The sequence below is a fragment of the Lonchura striata genome, chromosome 20 (assembly GCF_050655825.1).
Source record: "Lonchura striata isolate lonStrDom1 chromosome 20, ASM5065582v1, whole genome shotgun sequence".
In the NCBI taxonomy this organism is placed as follows: Eukaryota; Metazoa; Chordata; class Aves; order Passeriformes; family Estrildidae; genus Lonchura; species Lonchura striata.
Genome location: NC_140722.1, coordinates 12,980,124 through 13,001,516, shown reverse-complemented (window position 1 = coordinate 13,001,516; position 21,393 = coordinate 12,980,124). Strand labels below are relative to the sequence as shown.

Here is a 21,393-nt window from a genome sequence, read left to right as displayed (position 1 = left end):
TTCCCCTCCTGGGCACACAGGGCCACTCCTGCATGTCCGTCCACACTGCGCTCCCGGCCCGCTCGGGTCAGCCTGGCCTCGCCTCCCTTTCGTGCCTTGGCTCTCCTGCAGCCCTAAGGCTCCACAGGCTGTGGAGCCATGCTGTTTGAGGTTAAACGTGACCCTTTCGTGCCTTGGCTCTCCTGCAGCCCTAAGGCTCCACAGGCTGCGGAGCCATGCTGTTCGAGGTTAAATGTGACCCTTTCGTGCCTTGGCTCTCCTGCAGCCCTAAGGCTCCACAGGCTGCGGAGCCATGCTGTTTGAGGTTAAACGTGACCCTTTTGTGCCTTGGCTCTCCTGCAGCCCTAAGGCCCCACAGGCTGTGGAGCCATGCTGTTCGAGGTTAAATGTGACCCTTTCGTGCCTTGGTTCTCCTGCAGCCCTAAGGCCCCGCAGCCTGTGGAGCCATGCTGTTCGAGGTCAAACACGAGGGCACACCACAGGCATTCAGGAGCAGCCCCAGCCCTGCTCCTGGCCGGTCCCCCGGGCTGTTGGGCCAGGCCCGTGCTGCCCGCAAGGGGAGGTGGCAGGGAAGGGGCTCAGCGCCTGCCGTGCACCTCGGCACGGCCGTCCTCTGCCTCCCTGTGCTGCTGTGGGAGCCCACTCGTGGGTAGCAGCTTTTGGGGAACAGCTGCTTCTCACCTGTTAATTCCCTACAAAACACAAAGCCCCGAACCTGCGCAGGTTTCCCTCCAAATGCACCAGGCGCTCCTCGGTCTCCACGCATGGCAAGCCCTGTCAGAGCATCTGCCGTTTTCTCACCCCCTGAGCGAAGACGAAGATCTCTCGGCCTTAATTGTAGGCTCTTAACCTTCTGCTCCCACTTGGCTGGAGACCACGGGGCTGAGCTCAATTGGTTTCTCCACTTGGGAAATGTCTGAAGCACTCGCTGTGTGTCTGCGACGGAAAGCCTCCAGCCGGGAGCCCTGTGCTGGAGTGCCACTGAAGGGCCGCCTGATGCTGCCGCCACACAAGTGTTGTACAAAATTGGCTCAAGTGGCTTTGCAGAGGCAGTGGAGCGATGTATAAGCATCATTACACTGTACCTTAGGCCAGGATTGGTTATTCAGTGAGAACAAGCTGAAATACTTCTTTCTCCAAAGGCATTGTGAAAATGTCTTTGAGGTAAACTTGCACTGTTTGAGTGACTTAACATTTAATCTTGTGTACCCTTCTAGACTAGTAATTTCCAGCCATCAAATGTTTTATAAAACCCACTTACTTTGAATACTCTATTACATGCCAGTGCAGACGTTAAATTTGGAGCTTTACCTCTAAATATTAGCTCGTTGCATTGCAGGGTACAGTACATTGCACAGGGACTGCAGCCCAGTGTGGTCTGGATCCTGTTAAACTGAATTATCAAACACTAACCAAACCCCCAAACCAAGTGGTGGCTTTCCTTGTCTGTGGAAGTAACCCAGTACAACTGGTATTTATGAAATATCTGTAGCACAAATGGCAACCCACTCCACTGGACTTTGAACAGTACCCTCAGATGAGGTGGAGTAATTAGACCTCATCCTCAGAGACATCAAGTGAAAATCCCAAATCCTTGACAACAACCACTCCTATCCACAGTTCTGTAAAATCTTAAATGCAAAAATAATAAAACATGTTTACATTTAACAACTGCAAGTTAGTCATAACTATTCTACTGCTTGAAATCAACACAAATCCAAAGCAATTATTTAAGGCTGAATATCTATTCCAGCAATTTAGTGCTGATATTTTGGTTAGACACCACATTATTCATCATCCACAAATGCACGGGCTCTCAAAACTAAAGAACAGGATGCAGAGTACACAATGTATTTACATAATTAGGCTGCCAGTAACTGTGGCCAGAGATTTTACTTCTTACAGATTTCTAAATCTTTTCAAGTTGCTCCATATACTGTGCAATTATGATAGTTGAAGGGCACTGTAGGAAAAAAGTTTTTATAATAATACACCATCATTTAGGTTGCTTTAATGAGGTTTTCTGCACTTCAGCAGTCATCAACTTCTAAGAGTTGTCCTGCCTTGAACTTCTGCATTATTAATACCAGCACCATCCATGCAGCTACAGTAAAGGTCTGTCATTATTTCCATTATTAACCGATATTTCCAAGGATTTATAGCTCAAATGCAGAACAGCCCTTCAGTTCAGTTTTTGCTGAATTTAAAGGAACCACTTGGATCAGCAATTTACGAATTCAGCCAGTTTCTGAGTAGGTTTTGACACACTAGAGGTTAACAGATCCATAATGGCCATTATGGTGTGTTGTGTGAACAGTCTCCAGTTACTGCTGCTGCTGCATTGTCTATCTCTAGCTGCAATCAAGCTTCTATCCACTCCTCTGGGAGTCTGGTTCTTTCTAACACATCAACAGCCTGCATGAAAAGTCTATCACGAAAGAATACAGATGTATTTTATATTTTAAGTAATAATTATACTTTGGGGGGTAAACACTCAAAATGAATTATTGTTTGTTAGGAGTATTTCATAAGGAGCATAAGGAATTTAATGTAGGCACATTTTCTTGTGCTTAAGTAACATTACATAAAGCCACAAAAATTGCAGATAAATTGCTGATAAGAATCTACCAGTGCATGGAAGTGAATACATGGACAAGTAAAATCCTCAATCAGCAGAATAAATTTCCTTGGCTGCACTAAGGAAACACAGCAAACTTTATTCTGATCTGTGGTTTTCCACCCAAGTATAAACAGTGCAGCTGATTTTTTAAAGTAAAATACTGGGTTATCTGTTCAGATTGTCAGTCTTAAATCTGAATAATGTCTTTTATAATATTTAAGATATTTAATGCATGCTAGGTGGAGCTGTCTATTTTAAAAGCTCCATTACCATACACATAAAGCATATTTGACCTTGAATGTAGTTCAAGGTTTGCTTCCCTTACTGTGTTTCAGAAACTCACTTTGGATGACTGCAGAGGCTATCTCTAGTGATGCTTTGCACCTCCATCACAGGTTCTAAACTGCAGTACTCTGATGCCAATGGAAGGATTGCCATCAACTTAACAGGGCTTGGAATTAGGCCCAGAATAGATAACTATGTGACACAGTGACAGTAGGATTTATTCACACATTTTTGACCTGTCCACAAACTGTAGAGTAAATCAGGAATGCTGCAGTGCACTTGAAAGAGAAAAAGGAAAAATAAAGAGACCAAAGCATAAAACCCCAAAACAAATAGGTTCACATTTAACCTCCAATGCTCATAATTGTTTGACACTCCACCTTGTAGCTGAAACCTCCATTCTTCTCCAGAACATGACTCCTGTTAGTCTAGAAGAAAACCCAGTCTTTGTTGTGACTTATTTTGACAGCTTTAATATCATTTTCCACTTGGCATCTGGAACGTTTTCCATTTTCACTTTCCACCAATGTCTCACTTTTGTTTCCAAGTAAGTGTCGCGTTCACACCGCACCTGTCAGCGGTGTGTGCGCCTTAGCGCCGGGCTGCAAGCGTGCACGCCTTCCCTGTCCTCCTACCCCGGGGACAATCGCTACCTTCAGCACCTCTTTTGCAGTGAGATATTGCCCCTCTTAATAATGACAGCACCAGATAACCTCCTTCAGCACCGTCACCTGCTTCAGAGAGAGCGGAGATACTTCTACAATCTTCTAATTCATCTGGCTCCTTTAAATGTTGCCCAGGTCTTGAAGCTATCACTAAGTTGTTGAAGTCTTTTTGCTGTATTTTCTGGTGCTCCTTGTTCCTTTAGTGTCCCACTTTCACAAATAGGAAGCATTTCTTCAGAGACCACCAAAAACCTTAATTTAAAAAAAAAAAAAGGAAGCCTATCAGCTAATGAGTGAGATAAAAAGTTATGTTCTTTTTGATGCTGTTCTAAGCAACTGAATCTTGCAGATTCAGAATTAAGTCAGCGCTTCAGTGCTGGCCTGGAATATTCTCAGGAGAAAATATAGAGTTTGATCACTCAAAGAAGAATATTATTAATTTTTATTTTTTTCTCCAGACCTCTGGTCCAGAGGTGAAAGCTACAGTTTGTTTTAGCAGACATCACTTAGGATTTAAATCTGATTTGGATTTCTTGCCTGCCCCAAAGAACACAATTCTCTGCTCCCTATTGCTACAGTCATATAAAAAAACTAGTTAGACTTCAGACCCAAGAACATCAGAACATACAGTCCTCCTTGTTTCCTTGCTGAATCCCTGAAGCAGAGAGAAGATGGGAGCACAGCAAAGCAAAGCCAGATGGAAATCATGCTGGAGGGTATTGATTGACTAGTGTCTAGGCAGGCTATAAATTACCACTTCTCATGCAAAGAGGAGGGTGAGCAGAGCTGCAGAGCTGTCTCAGGGCACAGTGCTTGGACTGTGCTGTTCATGCAGGATCAGCTAAATTTGGGTTGTGCCTAAGGCATGGGGAAAGCCAGGCTTTTCTCTCTCCAGTGCTCATCTTGACTTGGAGGAGACAAATAATTTCTGCAAATATGAGTGATTCTTTCAGCAGTACAAAAGCAACTCCTATTAAGTTAAAAGACTTAATGATTTCAAGTATTGTCTATGCTTTTAAAATCCTGCTCCATACTGTAAATTATTATAATTATATAGCATGACAAAAAAACAAGACCTAATAGAGTACAAATGTGGGATATATAAATGGGAAAGTATTTAACATAAGCTTATTGGCCCTGAAAGTACCAGGGATGATTGATTGCCTAGACACAAGTCAGGGAAGTGGTCTAAAAATTATTAACCATAATTGCAATTTGTCTATTAACTGTTTCATCTAACATTATGATATATTTAGAAACAATCCTGCCATCCACTAATACACAATTTGCTCCTTGTGGCAAACAGCAGAGCTGCGTGCCTGGATCTGTTTGGAAGAAGGATGTTTGTTGAGAAGCAGATCACTTATTCCATTTCAAAAGACATTAGTGTGGTTATACAGTTAACTACACCTCAGTGATTTCCACTGTTTTTACAGAATACTCTTTAATCCAACAGAGAGCAAAGAAAGTTTTTAATACAACTCGCCTTAGTTAGTTATTACAGGTTTCTGTTGCTCTTTGTGCAGGGGTGGAAGAGTTAAAAGTTGAAAAGGCAGAAAGTTTTCCTCTTGTTTTGACTAAACTGGGGGAAACGTGCTGGAGCTGTGCAGAATTTGATTGCCAAACACAGATAGAAGATACACAGTGAGAAAAGATAGTAAAGGTTTAACCCTGCTGATGTAAGAAACAAACTCCAAGGATGCCCATGTTTCCTTCTTTTATCACACTGTTAATCTTTAATCAGGAAAACAGTTCTGAGAACAGCTCTTTGTGCACAGCTGAACAGACACCAAAACTTGGAAGTTAATAGGATCACTGAAGAATGAGACTATTAAATGATTGTTCTAATAAATCTGTGAGTGAGATGTAGAAACCCAGAGGAGTTCAAATTCTGCTTCCAAGTGCACCAAGTACACGTTAAACCTTGCAAAATCAGCAGTAAGGAGGCAGGTGGTGCATTCAGAAGAGCAGTGGGCTCCTGTGCACATTTTTCCAGCTCAGTTGACAAATCCTCTTGGGCATTAAACTTCCTGAGGACTCCAAATCAACTTCTTAATTCAAAAATCTAAAGAAATCAAGAAAATTTAAGGGTGTATTTAACAACTTGTATATTAGTGTGTCATGTCACTGAACAGCAGGCAGTGTAGTCCATGATATTTATCCACAGAAATACCTTAAATCTTAGTTTTCAGCACTGCTACAGTCTTAAACCATCACTTAAAGTCCACAACCTGATAGCCCCGGTCCTCTCCATCAGAAATTGGTAATAGAAATATGGTATAGTAGGCTAAGTTGTACATCTTTTCTGCTCCTGTAAGAAACAAAGTCAATTTTATCGTTCTTGTAACTTAAAACATCAAGACAAGGCAGTGTCTAGAAAGCAGATGAGAATACCTGGGTGACACGTTTTGTGAATCATGGTTATTACTCCATTCAGAGCTGCCTCTACAAACTGAAACTCTCTTGATCTGTCATTCATATCTGCCTTTTGTTTAAGGTTTTCTGGGCAGAGAACATCTATGCTCCACCTAAAATAAAAAGGTACTTAGTGCTATTAAGAGCAAATAACTGAACTCTGCAAGGTTAGCAAGTGCACGGGGTTTTTGATTTTATTTGTAGAATGCAAGTTGATTGCCATTCATTTGTACATCGTGGTTTAAGCACACATGCAAGAAACTTCTCTTTACATAAACAATATTCATATGCACGTATATCATCCTGAATCAGTAAATTTAGAGACAGTTACAGATGGTCAGTCAAAGATGCACATATAGCAGTTAGACTTCTGTCTTCCTAAAAGCATAAGGAAAAAAAGCATGATTTCCAGGGTCCAGTTGATCTCCTGGTCTCCTTACTGAGTGTTTGTAGAAATAATCATAATTGTGGCATTTGTCTGGTAGGAACCATTTACACTGACCAAACAAAAGTGCCTTTTACATTGAAAAAATCCCATTGTTGTCCACTGGTGTTGTCTTCTGCCTCTTAGAATGGTGCTAAGCAGAAGTGTACAGTATATAGGATTTCACCTGACCTGTTAACACTTACATAAGAGTTTTCCAGTAAACAGAAGATTTGTTACAAGGATTATTGGTTTTTGTGCAATGTTGATTTTCCTCCAGCTGCCAGGTTCAAGAACCAAAAGGCATGTAGTGCTTGACATAGGCATATTTGCCTTCTGACCTTTAGATGTAGCTTGGTTTTCATTTCTGCATAATCAGCTTTTCTATCCTGTTGTTTGGCTTTTAGTGTTCTAAAATGCTTGAAATATTAATCAAAGCTGTTTTCCTGGGGAAAAAGTATGGAACAAATCTCACTTGAAACAGAAAAACATGGTTTAACCCAAGTTGTTGCTTTTTGCTATTGAATGAGAAAACAGTTTATAGTAAATGCTTTTAGTTTCAAGTAAGAACTTACTATTTGCATTACAGTAACCTAGAGAGAACCCAGCAGGGACTGTCTGTGGCACAGACAAAAATGAGAAGAGATAATGATCATGTTTAATTAGGTTTTAAACTTCTCTAGCTGGGAAGTATCAACCAAACTAGCAGAATTCATAGCAGGGATAAATTGGAATTGTCACCTCCCAACCCCCTTCCTAGGAATAATAAAGGCTTGGGGATGTAGTTACATGTCCAAAGTCAAATGGGAAACCCATAGCAGAGGAAGAAACAGAACCTAAACCTTCAAAATCTGCCCCACTCTTAATGGCTAAAGTCATCCTTCTTCAAAGGAGTCGACTCAAGAAGGATGTACAGAACTGTGACCAGTGGGTCAGACTGCATGTAAAAAGGGACTGAAGTAAAAAGAAAAAGGAGAGCAAAGGTATATGGGAGAATTTAAAGAAAAGAGAAAAAGTCCATTGCACAGGTAGAGCTGGGTAACCCTGAAAGGACAACTGCCAGTACAGTGCTGCCAGCAGACAAAGCACCACAGAGAAACAATGAACAGCATGCAAGAGAAAGGAGCCAGGGGAGCCAGGATTGTCCCATCCTAGAGAAAAAAAACAAATTTAGAATGTAAAAAGGTGCTTCCATGTCATTTCTTTAGGCCTGAGGAGGTGAAGTCTCTGCAAAAGGGCACAGTTAGCAGAGCACCAGTCATCCACAGGAAGCAGACACTCTTGAACAAGAGGCACTTGAACTCATGTACAAGGATTTGTCTGTTCCCTACCCAAGTAGGAAGCAGGAAGTCCTTGACAGCTGCAAACACACACCTCTGTGGTAAAGGGATTTCACTCCAGAAAGGGTAACCATTTTTATTTGCAAACTGGATTTGGAGCCATCTGGGCTTTGTGGCACTGAGCAGAGCAGGTGCTGAAAGGCAAAGGGAAACACTAATCTTTTGCTGACTGGTTTTCACTCTGGGTAGTACAGTTTGTCCCCTTCTCTCCTGGCTGTGGTTCTGCTGTTCATCCAGCAAAAAAACCCTGCAGTAACCATGCAAAAATCATAATTCTGTTGTGGCTTGGGTAAAATCAATCAAAGACTTGGTGGGCCCAAACTCTCGAAATGACTGAGACCTAAAGCAGATGAGAAGAGCTCCTAAGTGAACAGAATTACACATACCTGGCCACTGGTCAGGTACCAGTGGCTACAGAGCCCATTACTCACATAGTCACACTGAAACTTGACAGGGGTTTTTTTTTGGTTTTTTTTATGACAATGTTCCTTTAGGAAGAGTCCCCAGATTAGATTCACACCTCAAGAAATAGTTCTAGAGGGATGACGGCTTATCAAAATTGAAATTACATGTCTCAATCCCATCTCCAGAGCTGAACCTGTAAAAGTGAGTTTAAAAATAAAGTAATAATAATAACAATAATAACTATTTCATCTGCCAAAGAAGAACAACAAACAAGAAACCAGTGTGCCCATGGTGTAATGTCAGCCTTGGCATGCACTGTGTCACAATCAGGACTTTCCCTAAAATATAACTCAGGATTGAGCACTTGAGCTGTTACTAAATGAAGCATCAAAGGTTGGTGACTTTGTTTAGAGACTTTAAAATGCACCAGTGCATCTTCCTGGCTGCTGAAATTTGCTTCCATGTATTTTGAGAAATGTCTGTTGTCAAGCTGAAAATGTTGGGCAGGTTAATGGAAGTACAGTCTAATCGTGATAAATCTGTGTATTTTTTCCCACTCCTCCACCATCAGAACAAGCCACTTCATTTTGAACATGTGCAAAAAAAATGACATTTTGTAGGGATCCACAAACAGCATAGCTTACAATCTGCCCAATCCTGTGTGGGTTAGGGCTGGAACGGAGGTGAGCAGGAGGTGAAGCACTGTGTCCCCAGTTTGCTGCTACCTGTTGTGGCTGGTGGCAGGGGCTCGGTCTCACGGTTCACGCAGCACACGTGGAGAAGAGTGCACAGTACATGTGAAGAAGGGTGCACAGCACATGTGGAGAAGAGTGCACAGCACACGTGGAGTGCACAGCACATGTGGAGAAGAGTGTACAGCACATGTGGAGAAGGGTGCACAGCACATGTGGAGAAGAGTGCACAGCACATGTGGAGAAGAGTGCACAGCACATGTGAAGAAGGGTGCACAGCACATGTGGAGAAGGGTGCACAGCACATGTGAAGAAGAGTGCACAGCACATGTGGAGAAGAGTGCACAGCACATGTGAAGAAGGGTGCACAGCACATGTGGAGAAGAGTGCACAGCACATGTGGAGAAGAGTGCACAGCACATGCAGCAGGCCCCCAGCCCGCTGCAGTGGGTCAGTGCCCAGGGCCCCCAGCCCTCCTGCAGTGGGTCAGTGCCCAGGGCCCCCAGCCCACTGCAGTGGGTCAGTGCCCAGGGCCCCCAGCCCACTGCAGTGGGTCAATGCCCAGGGCCCCCAGCCCTCCTGCAGTGGGTCAGTGCCCAGGGCCCCCAGCCCACTGCAGTGGGTCAATGCCCAGGGCCCCCAGCCCACTGCAGTGGGTCAATGCCCAGGGCCCTCAGCCCACTGCAGTGGGTCAGTGCCCAGGGCCCCCAGCCCTCCTGCAGTGGGTCAGTGCCCAGGGCCCCCAGCCCACTGCAGTGGGTCAGTGCCCAGGGCCCCCAGCCCTCCTGCAGTGGGTCAATGCCCAGGGCCCCCAGCCCACTGCAGTGGGTCAATGCCCAGGGCCCCCAGCCCACTGCAGTGGGTCAGTGCCCAGGGCTCCCAGCCCTCCTGCAGTGGGTCAGTGCCCAGGGCCCCCAGCCCGCTGCAGTGGGTCAATGCCCAGGGCCCCCTGCCCACTGCAGTGGGTCAGTGCCTCAGAGCCGCCTGCAGGAGCGGGGCTGTGGGGCGGAAATATCGCCCGGCGCTGCGCAGGGTCTGGAACAAGCACTTGGCTCGCTCACAGACTCTTTTGCAACTGCAGACAATTTGCACGGTTCACGTTTTCTTTTGGAAGTTGAGAGAATGATCCCTGCCCTGCTCTCTCTGAGATTGCAAGGGCTGCCCTTGGGTCTGGACTCTGTGGCATCCAGTCCAGCAGCTGTCAGAGGGTGCTCGGTGTCATCTGAGCAAAACACCACAGAAATAGCAATCCAGAGGCAGTGCTCTTCCGTTAGTAGAGCAGCTCAGAGAATCTTTAAAAAACCTACAATTTTATAGCAAAATACCCAAGTGACAAACTCCTTGGAGGTGACAATATGTACTAGAATTAGCAATGGGAGGGAAGTAGAATTTCTGAGTATTATTATATGCCATTAACAACTTTCAGATCTCACTGTGAGAGCTTTGTTGCACTTTGCTTTGTAGTGATGAGTTAAGCTTCCTAATGACACTTTTTCTGAGCATTTAAAACCTTTACATTTTTTGAGTCCTAGTAAATATGTGAAACCTGAAGTGCTCAAAAACTTGTTTTGAGCAACCTGAATAGTGTCCATCAAAGCAAACATCCTAAACCCCCTCCTTTCAAGGCACTTGTTGAACGCTGTCATCTTGAAATGTCAGATTCACACACATTTAAATGATTTGACAGCTTCCAAGAAGGCACCTGATAAGCATCACATTCAAGTGTCAAGAAGCACAGAGAAAAAGTGCCAAAAAAAGTTCAATCAGAAGAAATCGTATCAGCTATTAGATGAGCATTATAATGCAGTTATTACTAAAAAAGGCTTCTCATTTAAATGGAAAATAAACTTTACATTAAAGTAAACTCTTTTTTTAAAGGCTTTACATTTCCCCATACTACCTCTCACGTTTGCCATTTGTGAAATCTTCCAGAAACTGAATCCAGACAGCAGCACCCACTGGTACTGGGTGACACCTCAAGACCACTGTAACTGAGCCATTGGAAGTGCTACATCTGGGTTTTTATGTGGGAAACAGTGGGTGTTATGAGAATTCACTATCTTCACATAAAACCTTTAATGCCTTCTGTTGGCTTTCGAAAAGCTGAATCGCTAAATGAGAAGATTCTTGAAAAAATATCCTGGCCTTGATTTGCATATGCTCCAGTTATTTCATTGCACCAAATACTATGTGTGTTTTATATAGGGGCTTGAGGCTTACTGTGTGTTTGTGATATGCTTTGAGATCCTCTGATGGGAGGTGTTACCTAAATACAAGTAATTTGATGCTGAAGTGTCTAGAATTCCCAGTGGACATCTGTACTCGAGCCCTGCTGCCATCACAAATGAAAAACATTTGGAATCCTTAATGTGATTTTTAATGGACATATGTTCATAACACAGTGCCACCAATTTGGCATGTTTAGTGTCTTCTCAAGAGAAGCCCACAGTTTGTATAGCAAGATTGTGGGAGGTTAGGATTGCAGTGTTAGAAAATTTGCACAACACCTGCCTGACTGTAATTTAATTGGCAGAAATTAATGCTCTGGGTTTGGGAATTTTTTCCTTCTCTCAAAACCTAGAGACACTAGGACTAATTCTGCTGTATTACACTGTTGTATGTAAGCTTTTCTTCTGATTTTATTTGTGCTGCAATATGATAATTTCCTGCTCTACTGTCTTCCTGACAACTGGGCATTGCTGGCTTACTCTCAGTTATTTATATGTACACTGACTTACCTAGCCAGCAAAAAGCATTCCATTTTTTTTTACTTCTCTAAAAAAGAGCTCTGCCTAGTATTATTAAAGATAATGCTCCATTATATTTTTAATGAAGGTACTTTATGACATGTTTTAAAAGGAAAATATTTCTCATCAGCTCCACCAGTGACACAGTATGTGGACTCTGAAGACGAACACCAGCTTTGCCATTATTAAATTGGCTTTGGATTTTATCTTTGCTTATATCACAGCCCTATCTGAAGCAGGCTTTAACAGCTCTAATCCCACCAGATTTTTGTTTTCCTTTTCAGGAATGTTTGGTCTTGCCATGCAGCAAGGACAGCCCCTCTTACTTCACTATTTTCTTCCCTTATTTACAAAACATAATAAAAGGCTTTGCAGGGAAGATAGAGGGTACAGTCCCAGGGGATGTCCCTGCAGTAGGAGAGTCAGATCTGCAGTATTTTAGACTTGCAGGTGGGAAGGTGAGCTACAATCCTGATCCCTGCTGCTCTGCCAGCCTGGCCTTTTGTGGGTTGTAAGTCACTGCTGGCTGCCCCATCAAGAACCTTGCTGGGAACATCCAACTGCCTCACAAACCTGAGCAACAGCAGCGTTGTGAACACCCTTTATACAAGATAAGTCAATTTTGTTGCTTTTCAGAGCTTCCTTAAACTTAGCTGGGAATCCCAGATTTCCCTCTTCTGCAAACTACCAATGACAAGCATGGTAAAAACCCCATCAATACAAAAAAGTGACAAGTTGGCACAAAAGCATCACCTTATCCAGGCTCCAGATGCTTTGCTAAGCCTGGGTCTAAATAGAAGGAGAGGAAATGGCAGCAGGGTTATTTCTACAGTTCTGTTTGTCTGAAATACTTCAGTCTTCACACACCCAGACTGCATGGACAAACAATTGTCTAAAATGGAATAGGGGAAGCTAAAGACAGGCCTGCAGAAACAGAGACAAGAGCTCAAAGTGTCTGAGATCACACTCAAGTGTCTGATATCACACTGAGAATTCAGAATTATGAGTAGTAGTGGCTGTTGATATCAGATACTGCCACGACTGACACAGATACAGACTCAGCTCTGTGTATGTGCACCTTCACCCACAGAACAACAGTGTGCAGCCCCACTCCACAGCAGGTCTGTGTTTTTGCTCCGAGTACTAATTTAGGGATGGGTTTATATTTTATGATACTTCCCCCCATAAAACTCCAGGTAAAATAAAGCACAATATTTGAAAGAGGAGGTTAATTATTGCTGTTCTGCCTCTTCTGCAGTTGTAGCAATAGGAAATAACTGTTCCGTTTGCAAGAGCCTAAAACAAGCCATAAAGAAAAACTTCCTTGCCTGCACTGAAGGAACCCCAACACTTAGATTTATGTTGCTAGGGATTTTTTTAGAACTGCATAGACACAAATAAGAGCTGTGGGCCCTATGTAGTGGTTATTCAGGCCTGTCGGTGCTCACTGATGAACTTTATACCCAGATCAGGTAATGTTCCCAATGTGAGTAAACACTTCTTGGACGAGCCTCCACTTCACAGCCAGCTAGTGACCATCTGCCTACAAAATGTGCCAGCTGTACTTTGCCTCTGTGCATGACCTCCGTGTTCCTGGTTCCAGAAACTCTTTGTACTCAACCTTTCCCACACACACCAAGAAGTTATGACGTCTTTGATTTCAAAGCCAAAATGGATCAAAGTTTGGTTAAACTGCTAAATTTTGTAAGTGCTTCAAAACAGCAAATCCAGGGGCTAAGAACCTCCGCTTTCAACATTCATTAATCAAGCCTGTTAAATGATTACCCCGCCAGGGCTGCTTTGTTGACAACTCTGCATGATGACAATGTCAGTGGCACTGTCCCAAGACACATGCAGTGATGATGTAAAGGACAAGCCTCCTTCACCCCAACTGGTGGGATGGACACTACCATGAAGAATATTTAAGGGAGGAGGTCCATCCTTGGAACCAGCAATTGCAAGAGAGCTCCAAAGCAAGCGAAACGGGCTCAACTGAAAGCTACAGCAAAATTCTCTCTGGCATCCAGCTCCAGCTTCCATAGACAGTAAGTAGAATGGCCTCTATTTTTCCCATGTTAAATTAGTAGAATGGTCTCTATTTTTCCCATGTTAAATTAGTAGAATGGCCTCTATTTTTTCCACGTTGAAATTAGCAAATTCCCTACCTTGATTTTAAAGCAGTACATAATCAAGTCCATTGCAAATTCTTCGAGTTATATGCTGTTAGGCTTTGTGATGCTGGTTAGAACGTACAGTAAGCTAACACACCTAATTATTTGATTTCGTACAGTAAGCTAACACACCTAATCTATTTGATTTTTGATTGTGATCAGTATTTTACAGCCATCAACGAGATCCACAACAGCTTCAATAATGCCCCCACAGTTGAAAACTGACATGAGCGTCATGCCCAAGGTTGTCCAGGGGGATTGGGAGAGTCTGCCTCCAGAAGCGAGGGATTTCATCGAGACCAGTGCCAAGCTGTGCCAGCCTGAGTGCATTCACATCTGTGATGGCTCAGAAGAAGAGAACAGAAAACTTCTGGACATCATGGTACAACAAGGCATGATCAAGAAGCTGAGAAAGTATGAGAACTGGTGAGTAGCCTAAACGAAGTCAAGTATCATCTCAGAATTGGAAAATTCATTTTCTATCCTGTTTACTTAAAAAACTTCTTATAACTCTCCAATATTTGCTTTCCATGAACATTTTGGAACTTTTGCTTACATAGTGAAATACTCAGGAAAAGCAAACTTTTTCCTCTAAAAATTAGCATAAAGCATATTATTCAGTTGGACTATCAACTGTACATTTTCTCTGTTGATTAGTTACATCAGGGAACTGGAATAATGTCATGAGACTTACGCAACTTATCATTAACAATGGCTAAATATTATTGAGCAAATCTTCTTTTGAAGAATTCTACTATTTTAGCCAATTAGTTTATTCATCACATCTTTTTTGTGGCATTCAAATAGGTCTGTGGGTGTTCAAATATTATTCAGTACAGGCATTATTCATATCGTGCCAATGAGCTTTGACTCTAATGTATTCTGCAAATACTTTTTTCAAATATTTCATAATTTCTCCCAACAAACTGAACATGAAAAGAGAATATTAACAACAAGTGCATACTCGAGAATTACTTGCCAACCACGAGATCTTCATGGGAGAAATCTGCAAAGACTTTTGAATAACTAAGTGCAGGAATTTGGCAATCTGTTTGCAGACTATTTGGGAGAGAAAAGGGCAAGATTCACCAGATAAATTATTCATTGTTAATTATATGCTTAGCTGTAGTGATGATGGTTATGACAGCACAACTAGAACATTTTTATACTCGTGGAAAATTTCGATGCAGAGAGGTGAAAATGTAAAACAATCCCCTCTATCGTAAATAGATGGCAAAAAATTCCTCTGAGGGGAAAAAGAATCCCCTTTAATGAACTCCTTCACTTTTAATGATCGTGCTTATACTCAGTATTTGCTTTGTGATGCCTCTAATTTAAGGGACTATGCCAATCCACTAAGCTGGGTTCTGATCCCTTTGGCACTTATACCAACACTTAAACTACTTTCCTTGGCATCCACTTAGCTTGAAGCATCATTTTGTGGTCCCCATACAAAACAACTTCACACTGATGAGAATGAAAATTAAACAAGATTAACTTTTCCCTGAAAGTTAACAACAGACAATAAGGCTGAGATAAGAAGCAAAGAAGTATTAAACATGTAACAAAAATTTCCTTGGCCATATAATTTTTTATGATTTCTGGAAAGTCTTAAAGCAATTTTTTGAGATAATATATCTGACTGATTTTTGAGATTATCTGTTATACTGCTTTTTCACTAATTTTTGTCTTACAAAGCATTGTTTTAGTAGCTTTTTGTGCTAAAGTGGACCCACAGAAGGGTAAAAAGGCTATATTGATAATAAAAGTCTAATTTCCTGATTTTTGGTGAAATGCAGCTGGTTGGCTCTCACTGATCCAAGAGATGTGGCAAGAATTGAGAGCAAAACTGTCATCATCACTCAAGAGCAGAGAGATACCATTCCAATTCCTAAAACTGGAGCAAGCCAACTGGGGCGCTGGATGTCTGAGGAAGATTTTGAGAAAGCCTTCAACACCAGGTTCCCAGGCTGCATGCAAGGTAGGCAAGAAGAAGATAATTGACACTGAACTTTCAGCAATGCTGAGACACTTACTGCTGCAAGTTACTGTAATCTTTAAGGGACAATTTGAGCTGAAGATTTAGCTTTACGCCCCCAATAGTCACTCCACAGGTTTCATGCAGATCTTTCCCATAGACCCAAATACCTGGGCAAGGAAAGTCCTCAGTTTCTTTCCAGCACTCTTGTTTTCCTAAAGTGACAAAGTACAAAAATTCGTGTGACTTGGTTCAGGAAGTCACACAGCAAGTGAGGAGCAGATAAGAAGTGAGATGAGGATGAAGGGCCTCCCATCCATAGCAATAATTCCAGGTTCAGGGATTTACACTAACAGGGAACTTGGCCTTCACCTCCCCTTACTCCTGGCTAGACAATCTGTCTGAACTGCTGCTTTCATCATTTAAGATAGAACTTCTTGCTACACAATTAGACAAACAGAAAGCTGCAGCTCTTTAAACATCATCTCACAAGACAAACAGCTTTTAAATAACTGAGAAACAGCCTCCATGTTTATAAAGGTTACTTCAAATGTTCCTTGTTTTGCTCTTAGTCACATCTTGCTACTCCCTGTTTTCCAGGACGTACGATGTATGTCATCCCCTTCAGCATGGGGCCTATTGGGTCACCTTTGTCCAAGATTGGGATCGAGCTGACAGATTCACCCTACGTAGTGGCCAGCATGAGGATCATGACACGGATAGGAACAGATGTTTTGAAAGCCCTGGGCAGTGGGGAGTTTGTAAAATGCCTTCACTCAGTTGGATGCCCTCTGCCGCTAAAAGGTAAGAGCCATTAAAAACCCCAGAAGCCATTAAAAACCCCAGGAAATTCCCAGGGCTGTGTTTTGGAGATGAGTGCATGTCCTCTGCATGTGGGACACCCTCACCACAGAAGACTAGGCTGATTCTGTAACAGCACTAGGTTCAAAACTCAGTTAAAAGAATCAAAGCTCAGTGAGAGTTTGATGGAAAGGAGATCATTATCCCTAGTACTTACCAGGGATTTCCTTGAAGCATATGCTCTGGGTTGCTGTCAGAAGCTCGATGCTGATGAAACAACAGCGTGATCAAGCATGGAAATTGCTGCATTCATGACTGCAACATTCTGTTCTGCAGAGCCATTAATCAACAACTGGCCGTGCAACCCGGAGCTGACGCTGATTGCTCATCTCCCGGATCGCAGGGAGATCATTTCCTTTGGCAGCGGCTACGGAGGAAACTCCTTGCTGGGGAAGAAATGCTTTGCTCTCCGGATTGCCAGCAGACTGGCCAAGGAGGAGGGCTGGCTCGCAGAGCACATGCTGGTAAAAATCTATGCTGTTAAATCTTGTGTGTTTGAACAGCCTTTAAAACCTCAAATTAGAGCCACATAAATCCGTCACCCGTCTGGCCATCAATGGAATTAGTCTCATATGGATAGTCCTGTAACTTTAGATAGGAATCTGCCACATGCCAGGCTCCTGAGGAACAGAAAACTGCTTGCAAGGCCAAGTACTAAACATTGAAAATAGGACCTGTCATGGCATAGAACAAGCAAGGTTTGGAAATTCTGAGGGTGACTTCTTATAGGCAGCTTTGTGTACTTGAGCAGAGCCTGAACATCATCACTGGGCCAAATTATAAAGGGGTCTATGCACTCAAAAACCTGCAAATACCAGATTTTCTAAGGGTGTTCTGCTGTGTAACCTTCCTGGCTTTAATTTCTGCTATCCTTTAAACATTCTACCACCATAAAATACTACTGAAACAAAGAATTTCAAAGGGCATGGGAGAACAGCCTTAGAAAAAAAATATCTGTGGTTGTTGAGAAGAGCAGGAGTATCCATGCACAAAGTGCTTTCATTCCACTCATATACAGCCAAAATAATATTTCCTGCTTTTCTTCTGTATTGAGAGAGAAACATAGCAAAATAAATCAGCAAAATAAAAATAAATGTTTATTATATGCAGACCTAACATTAAAAAAAAATAGAATAATTTCTTAGAGATATTCTAATGGCAAGATGAGTTGACTCTGATTTTAAAAATACAGCTTGAGTTATTTGTCAACAATATTATGCAGTACTTCTTCTGTAGGAACAAATGTGCATAATTAAATATTTTATCATTTCCACTTGCTGGGAGACAATCTCCTAAATGAAAAGTGCAAGAAAAAAAGACTGTGTTTAACAGTTGCATTAATTTTTCTATAGATCCTGGGAATTACCAACCCAGAAGGTAAAAAGAAGTACTTTGCTGCAGCATTCCCTAGTGCATGTGGAAAAACTAACTTGGCTATGATGAATCCAAGCCTGCCAGGATGGAAAGTTGAGTGTGTGGGTGACGATATTGCCTGGATGAAATTTGATGAACAAGGTATGGAAATTAAATTGGAATGTTTTGCAGGTTGCTGTAGGTGCAGTAAGATGTGCTACAAACTTCTGGATAAAATTAAATCAGTATGGTTTACTTATATTTTATCATTTAACTTCCAGGCAACTTAAGGGCAATCAATCCTGAAAATGGCTTTTTTGGTGTCGCCCCTGGAACTTCAGTCAAAACAAACCCCAATGCTATTAAAACCATATTCAAGAACACCATCTTTACCAACGTGGCAGAAACCAGTGATGGAGGGGTTTACTGGGAAGGCATTGATGAGCCCCTGCCAGCTGGAGTGACAGTGACCTCGTGGAAGAACAAGGATTGGACCCCAGACAACGGTACCTGACCCACACAACAGCCCTCTCTTTGGCTTTCTTTGAAATTAATGAACAAATTCAAGTTAACTCTGCCGTCATAACCTTTATGCTGTGTTCTGTGCAGGAGAACCTTGTGCTCACCCCAACTCCAGGTTCTGCTCCCCAGCCAGGCAGTGCCCCATCATGGATCCTGCGTGGGAATCACCCGAAGGCGTTCCCATCGAAGGGATCATTTTTGGAGGCCGCAGACCAGCTGGTAAGAGATGCAGCAGCCACCTTTCCAGGCTGAAGTGTTGGCCACAGAAGGGTTGACACACAGCTGGCCATAGCCACAGGTTTTGCTTGCACAGCTGCAAAAGCAAGGAAATAACCACGTTAGTCCAATGTCTCTGTGTTAGCCTTTGGCACACACGCTTCCAGCCACTGGAGTTTCAGTGTCTGAATAGTTTGATGTTAACACAAAACAGATAATAATAATAATAAAGGGCTGGAGGGAGAGCAGGACCCACTAATATGGGCAGCAGACACATAGAAAATTGCTGCATTGGTCTCAATTTTCCTGTAGTTTAAGTAGTTCAGTTAGCAAATGGTTAGAGAAATGAATCAGTTTTAGATAGTTTAAAGAAAAGGAAGTAAAATTAATTAGTCTGCTAAAGGTCACCTAAAGTTGGAAAAGAAATAGAAGTAATGCTAGATCTGAGTCTAATATGGCTACAGGACCAGATTCTATTTCCATTAAAATCTGCTGGAGATTCTGATGTCCCAGATATCTCCCACTAGATGTGTTCAGTAATCAGTAGCCAGTTTTGAAAACATTCATTTAAACTTCTTTGCTGTAAGAGAGCAGGAAACGAACTGATAAAAAAAAAAAAGAAAAGAAAAAAACAGGAAAATTTAGAATACATTACCCAGTAACGTGCATTCAGCACTACCTCAGATAGCAAAACCTGTCATAAAAATGTTTCTGGACCTCTAATTACTAAAGTCATTTTGTTATTTATAGGTGTCCCTCTTGTATATGAGGCCTTTAACTGGAAGCATGGAGTATTTGTAGGAGCAGCCATGAGATCTGAAGCAACAGCAGCTGCTGAGCACAAAGGTAAATCAAAATTTAATCTGCCTACCTGCATTAAAAGGAGGCCCCTCTGGACTGCCTGCCCTCTCCTTCCCCCTGCTCTTTCACATTTCAGTCTTGGCAGCTAATTTTGCAACCTGTGCATTTTCACAATAGAAAATATTTGTACTGGAATTAACAGCCAAATTCTCTGTAAAAGTCAAATTAAGAAAAATAATCCCTTAGGTGGCAAGCATGCAGAACAGGATGCAGGCACAGGGTTGCCAGAAGCCTTGACAGGGAGTTCTTGTTACAGTCTGGGATAAACAAATTTAAATTTTCTCTTCTGCTGGAGCTCAGCATAAATGTGTTGCTAGATAATCTTCATTTAAGCTGCTTGACCTGAGATTTAAGAAACTTAATAACAACAATTAATTTCATTTGTACCTTTTGTGCATCAAGGATAATGCTTGTGCAGTTTCTTAAAAGCTCACAAGGGTGGTGAAGGGATCATGGGTAAACCCTGGGAGGATCTGAATCTTTGTGCTTTAGAATAAATGTGCTATTTATTCCCTTACCTTCTCCATCTGTATTTCAAACAGGCAAAATCATTATGCACGATCCATTTGCCATGAGGCCTTTCTTTGGCTACAACTTTGGCAAATACTTGGCCCACTGGCTGAGCATGGCCCATCGTCCAGCTGCAAAACTACCCAGGATCTTTCACGTTAATTGGTTCCGGAAAGACAGCCAAGGGAAATTCCTGTGGCCTGGCTTCGGAGAGAATTCCCGTGTGCTGGAGTGGATGTTCAACAGAATCGAAGGGAAAGCCTCTGCCAAACCAACTGCCATAGGTTACATCCCCACTGATGCTGCTTTGAACTTGAAGGGTTTAGAAGATGTCAACCTGACCAAACTGTTTGAGATCTCTAAAGAGTTCTGGGAAAAGGAGGTAGAAGAAATCAAGCAATACTTTGAAGTGCAAGTTAATGCTGACCTTCCCTATGAAATAGAAAGGGAATTGCTTGCCTTAGAGATGAGGATAAAACAGCTGTAAGCTGATCAAACCCACAATTATCATTTTGCACATACTAAGACAAGGCAAACACATTTTACCAAATCACCACTGGAAGCTTAACAGCACACTGATGGGCAGGGGGTTATAATGAAAGTAGGTCATAGCTTAGTTAGGATATAGACACATTCTAGAAATAACTCCAGACCTAATGATTTATAACTACATCGGTTGTTGTGAATAGCTGAGCAGCTGTGGGAGTGCACGTGCACAGGGTCTGAAACCCCTGTTCTGTCACTTACATGCACACAGAGCCATGATGGGTGTAAATTATTTGCCTCGTTCTGCATATACAATCCAAACCAATCCAGCCTTCAAGTTGTAGCACATTGTTTCCATCACAGAAACCTCTGGAGTCTCAGACTCCACTCGAAAGAGAAGAGAAAATTAGATGCTGTATATATGTATTACCTAAACATATTTCATGTCTTAAATACTTTTTAGAAAAATGAAGTTGTAACTTCTATCAGAGTGAAAGATGACTTTATATTACTAATGCATATTTAAGATATTGCTATTATATATTACTCATGTTCCTGTGATTTCCAGATGTTTTGAATGGCTTGTTCTTAAACTATAAAATAAATGTTTATACAAAATATTACCTCATTTCCAGTATTCTTGCTGTTTATAAACTGCATGCACATAAATTGAGGCTCCTGTCAATACCACAGCACAGGAAGAGATGCACATGTGGAAGTTAGATGTTGACTGGAGTTGATCTGCTACTCCTGAGCCAACTGGTTTAAGCCACATCTTTGCAACTTCAATTCAAGCCAAAAGAATGATCCAAAAATTATGATACCAGCTGTGAGCAGTCATC

The 21,393-nt window shown here is 42.2% G+C and overlaps 1 protein-coding gene and 1 long non-coding RNA gene across 4 annotated transcripts; one reads left to right on the top strand and one right to left on the bottom strand.

Moving 5' to 3' along the window:
• Positions 1-515: 515 nt before the first annotated feature.
• On the bottom strand, positions 516-16,905 carry LOC146765743 (uncharacterized). 2 transcript variants are annotated; one of them, XR_014949704.1, is made up of 4 exons: positions 16,761-16,905; positions 5,744-6,098; positions 5,494-5,635; positions 516-3,822 (listed from the first exon to the last, which is right to left on the bottom strand). It is a non-coding gene; the product is annotated as an uncharacterized LOC146765743 (long non-coding RNA). The 2 variants fall into 2 exon arrangements; XR_014949703.1 differs by lacking the exon at positions 16,761-16,905 and having other exon boundaries at positions 5,744-9,346.
• PCK1 (phosphoenolpyruvate carboxykinase 1) lies at positions 13,423-21,179 on the top strand. Of its 2 annotated transcripts, none has more exons than XM_021553531.4 (10): positions 13,423-13,638; positions 13,927-14,190; positions 15,564-15,745; positions 16,343-16,546; positions 16,880-17,067; positions 17,956-18,118; positions 18,238-18,462; positions 18,566-18,697; positions 19,445-19,540; positions 20,098-21,179. In XM_021553531.4, exons 2-10 carry the CDS (start codon positions 13,967-13,969, stop codon positions 20,550-20,552), a joined length of 1,869 nt encoding a protein of 622 aa, XP_021409206.1. In that variant the 5' UTR covers positions 13,423-13,638; positions 13,927-13,966; the 3' UTR covers positions 20,553-21,179. The 2 variants fall into 2 exon arrangements, with proteins under 2 accessions (XP_021409206.1, XP_021409207.1); XM_021553532.3 differs by having other exon boundaries at positions 13,508-13,638; positions 13,937-14,190.
• Positions 21,180-21,393: the final 214 nt, after the last annotated feature.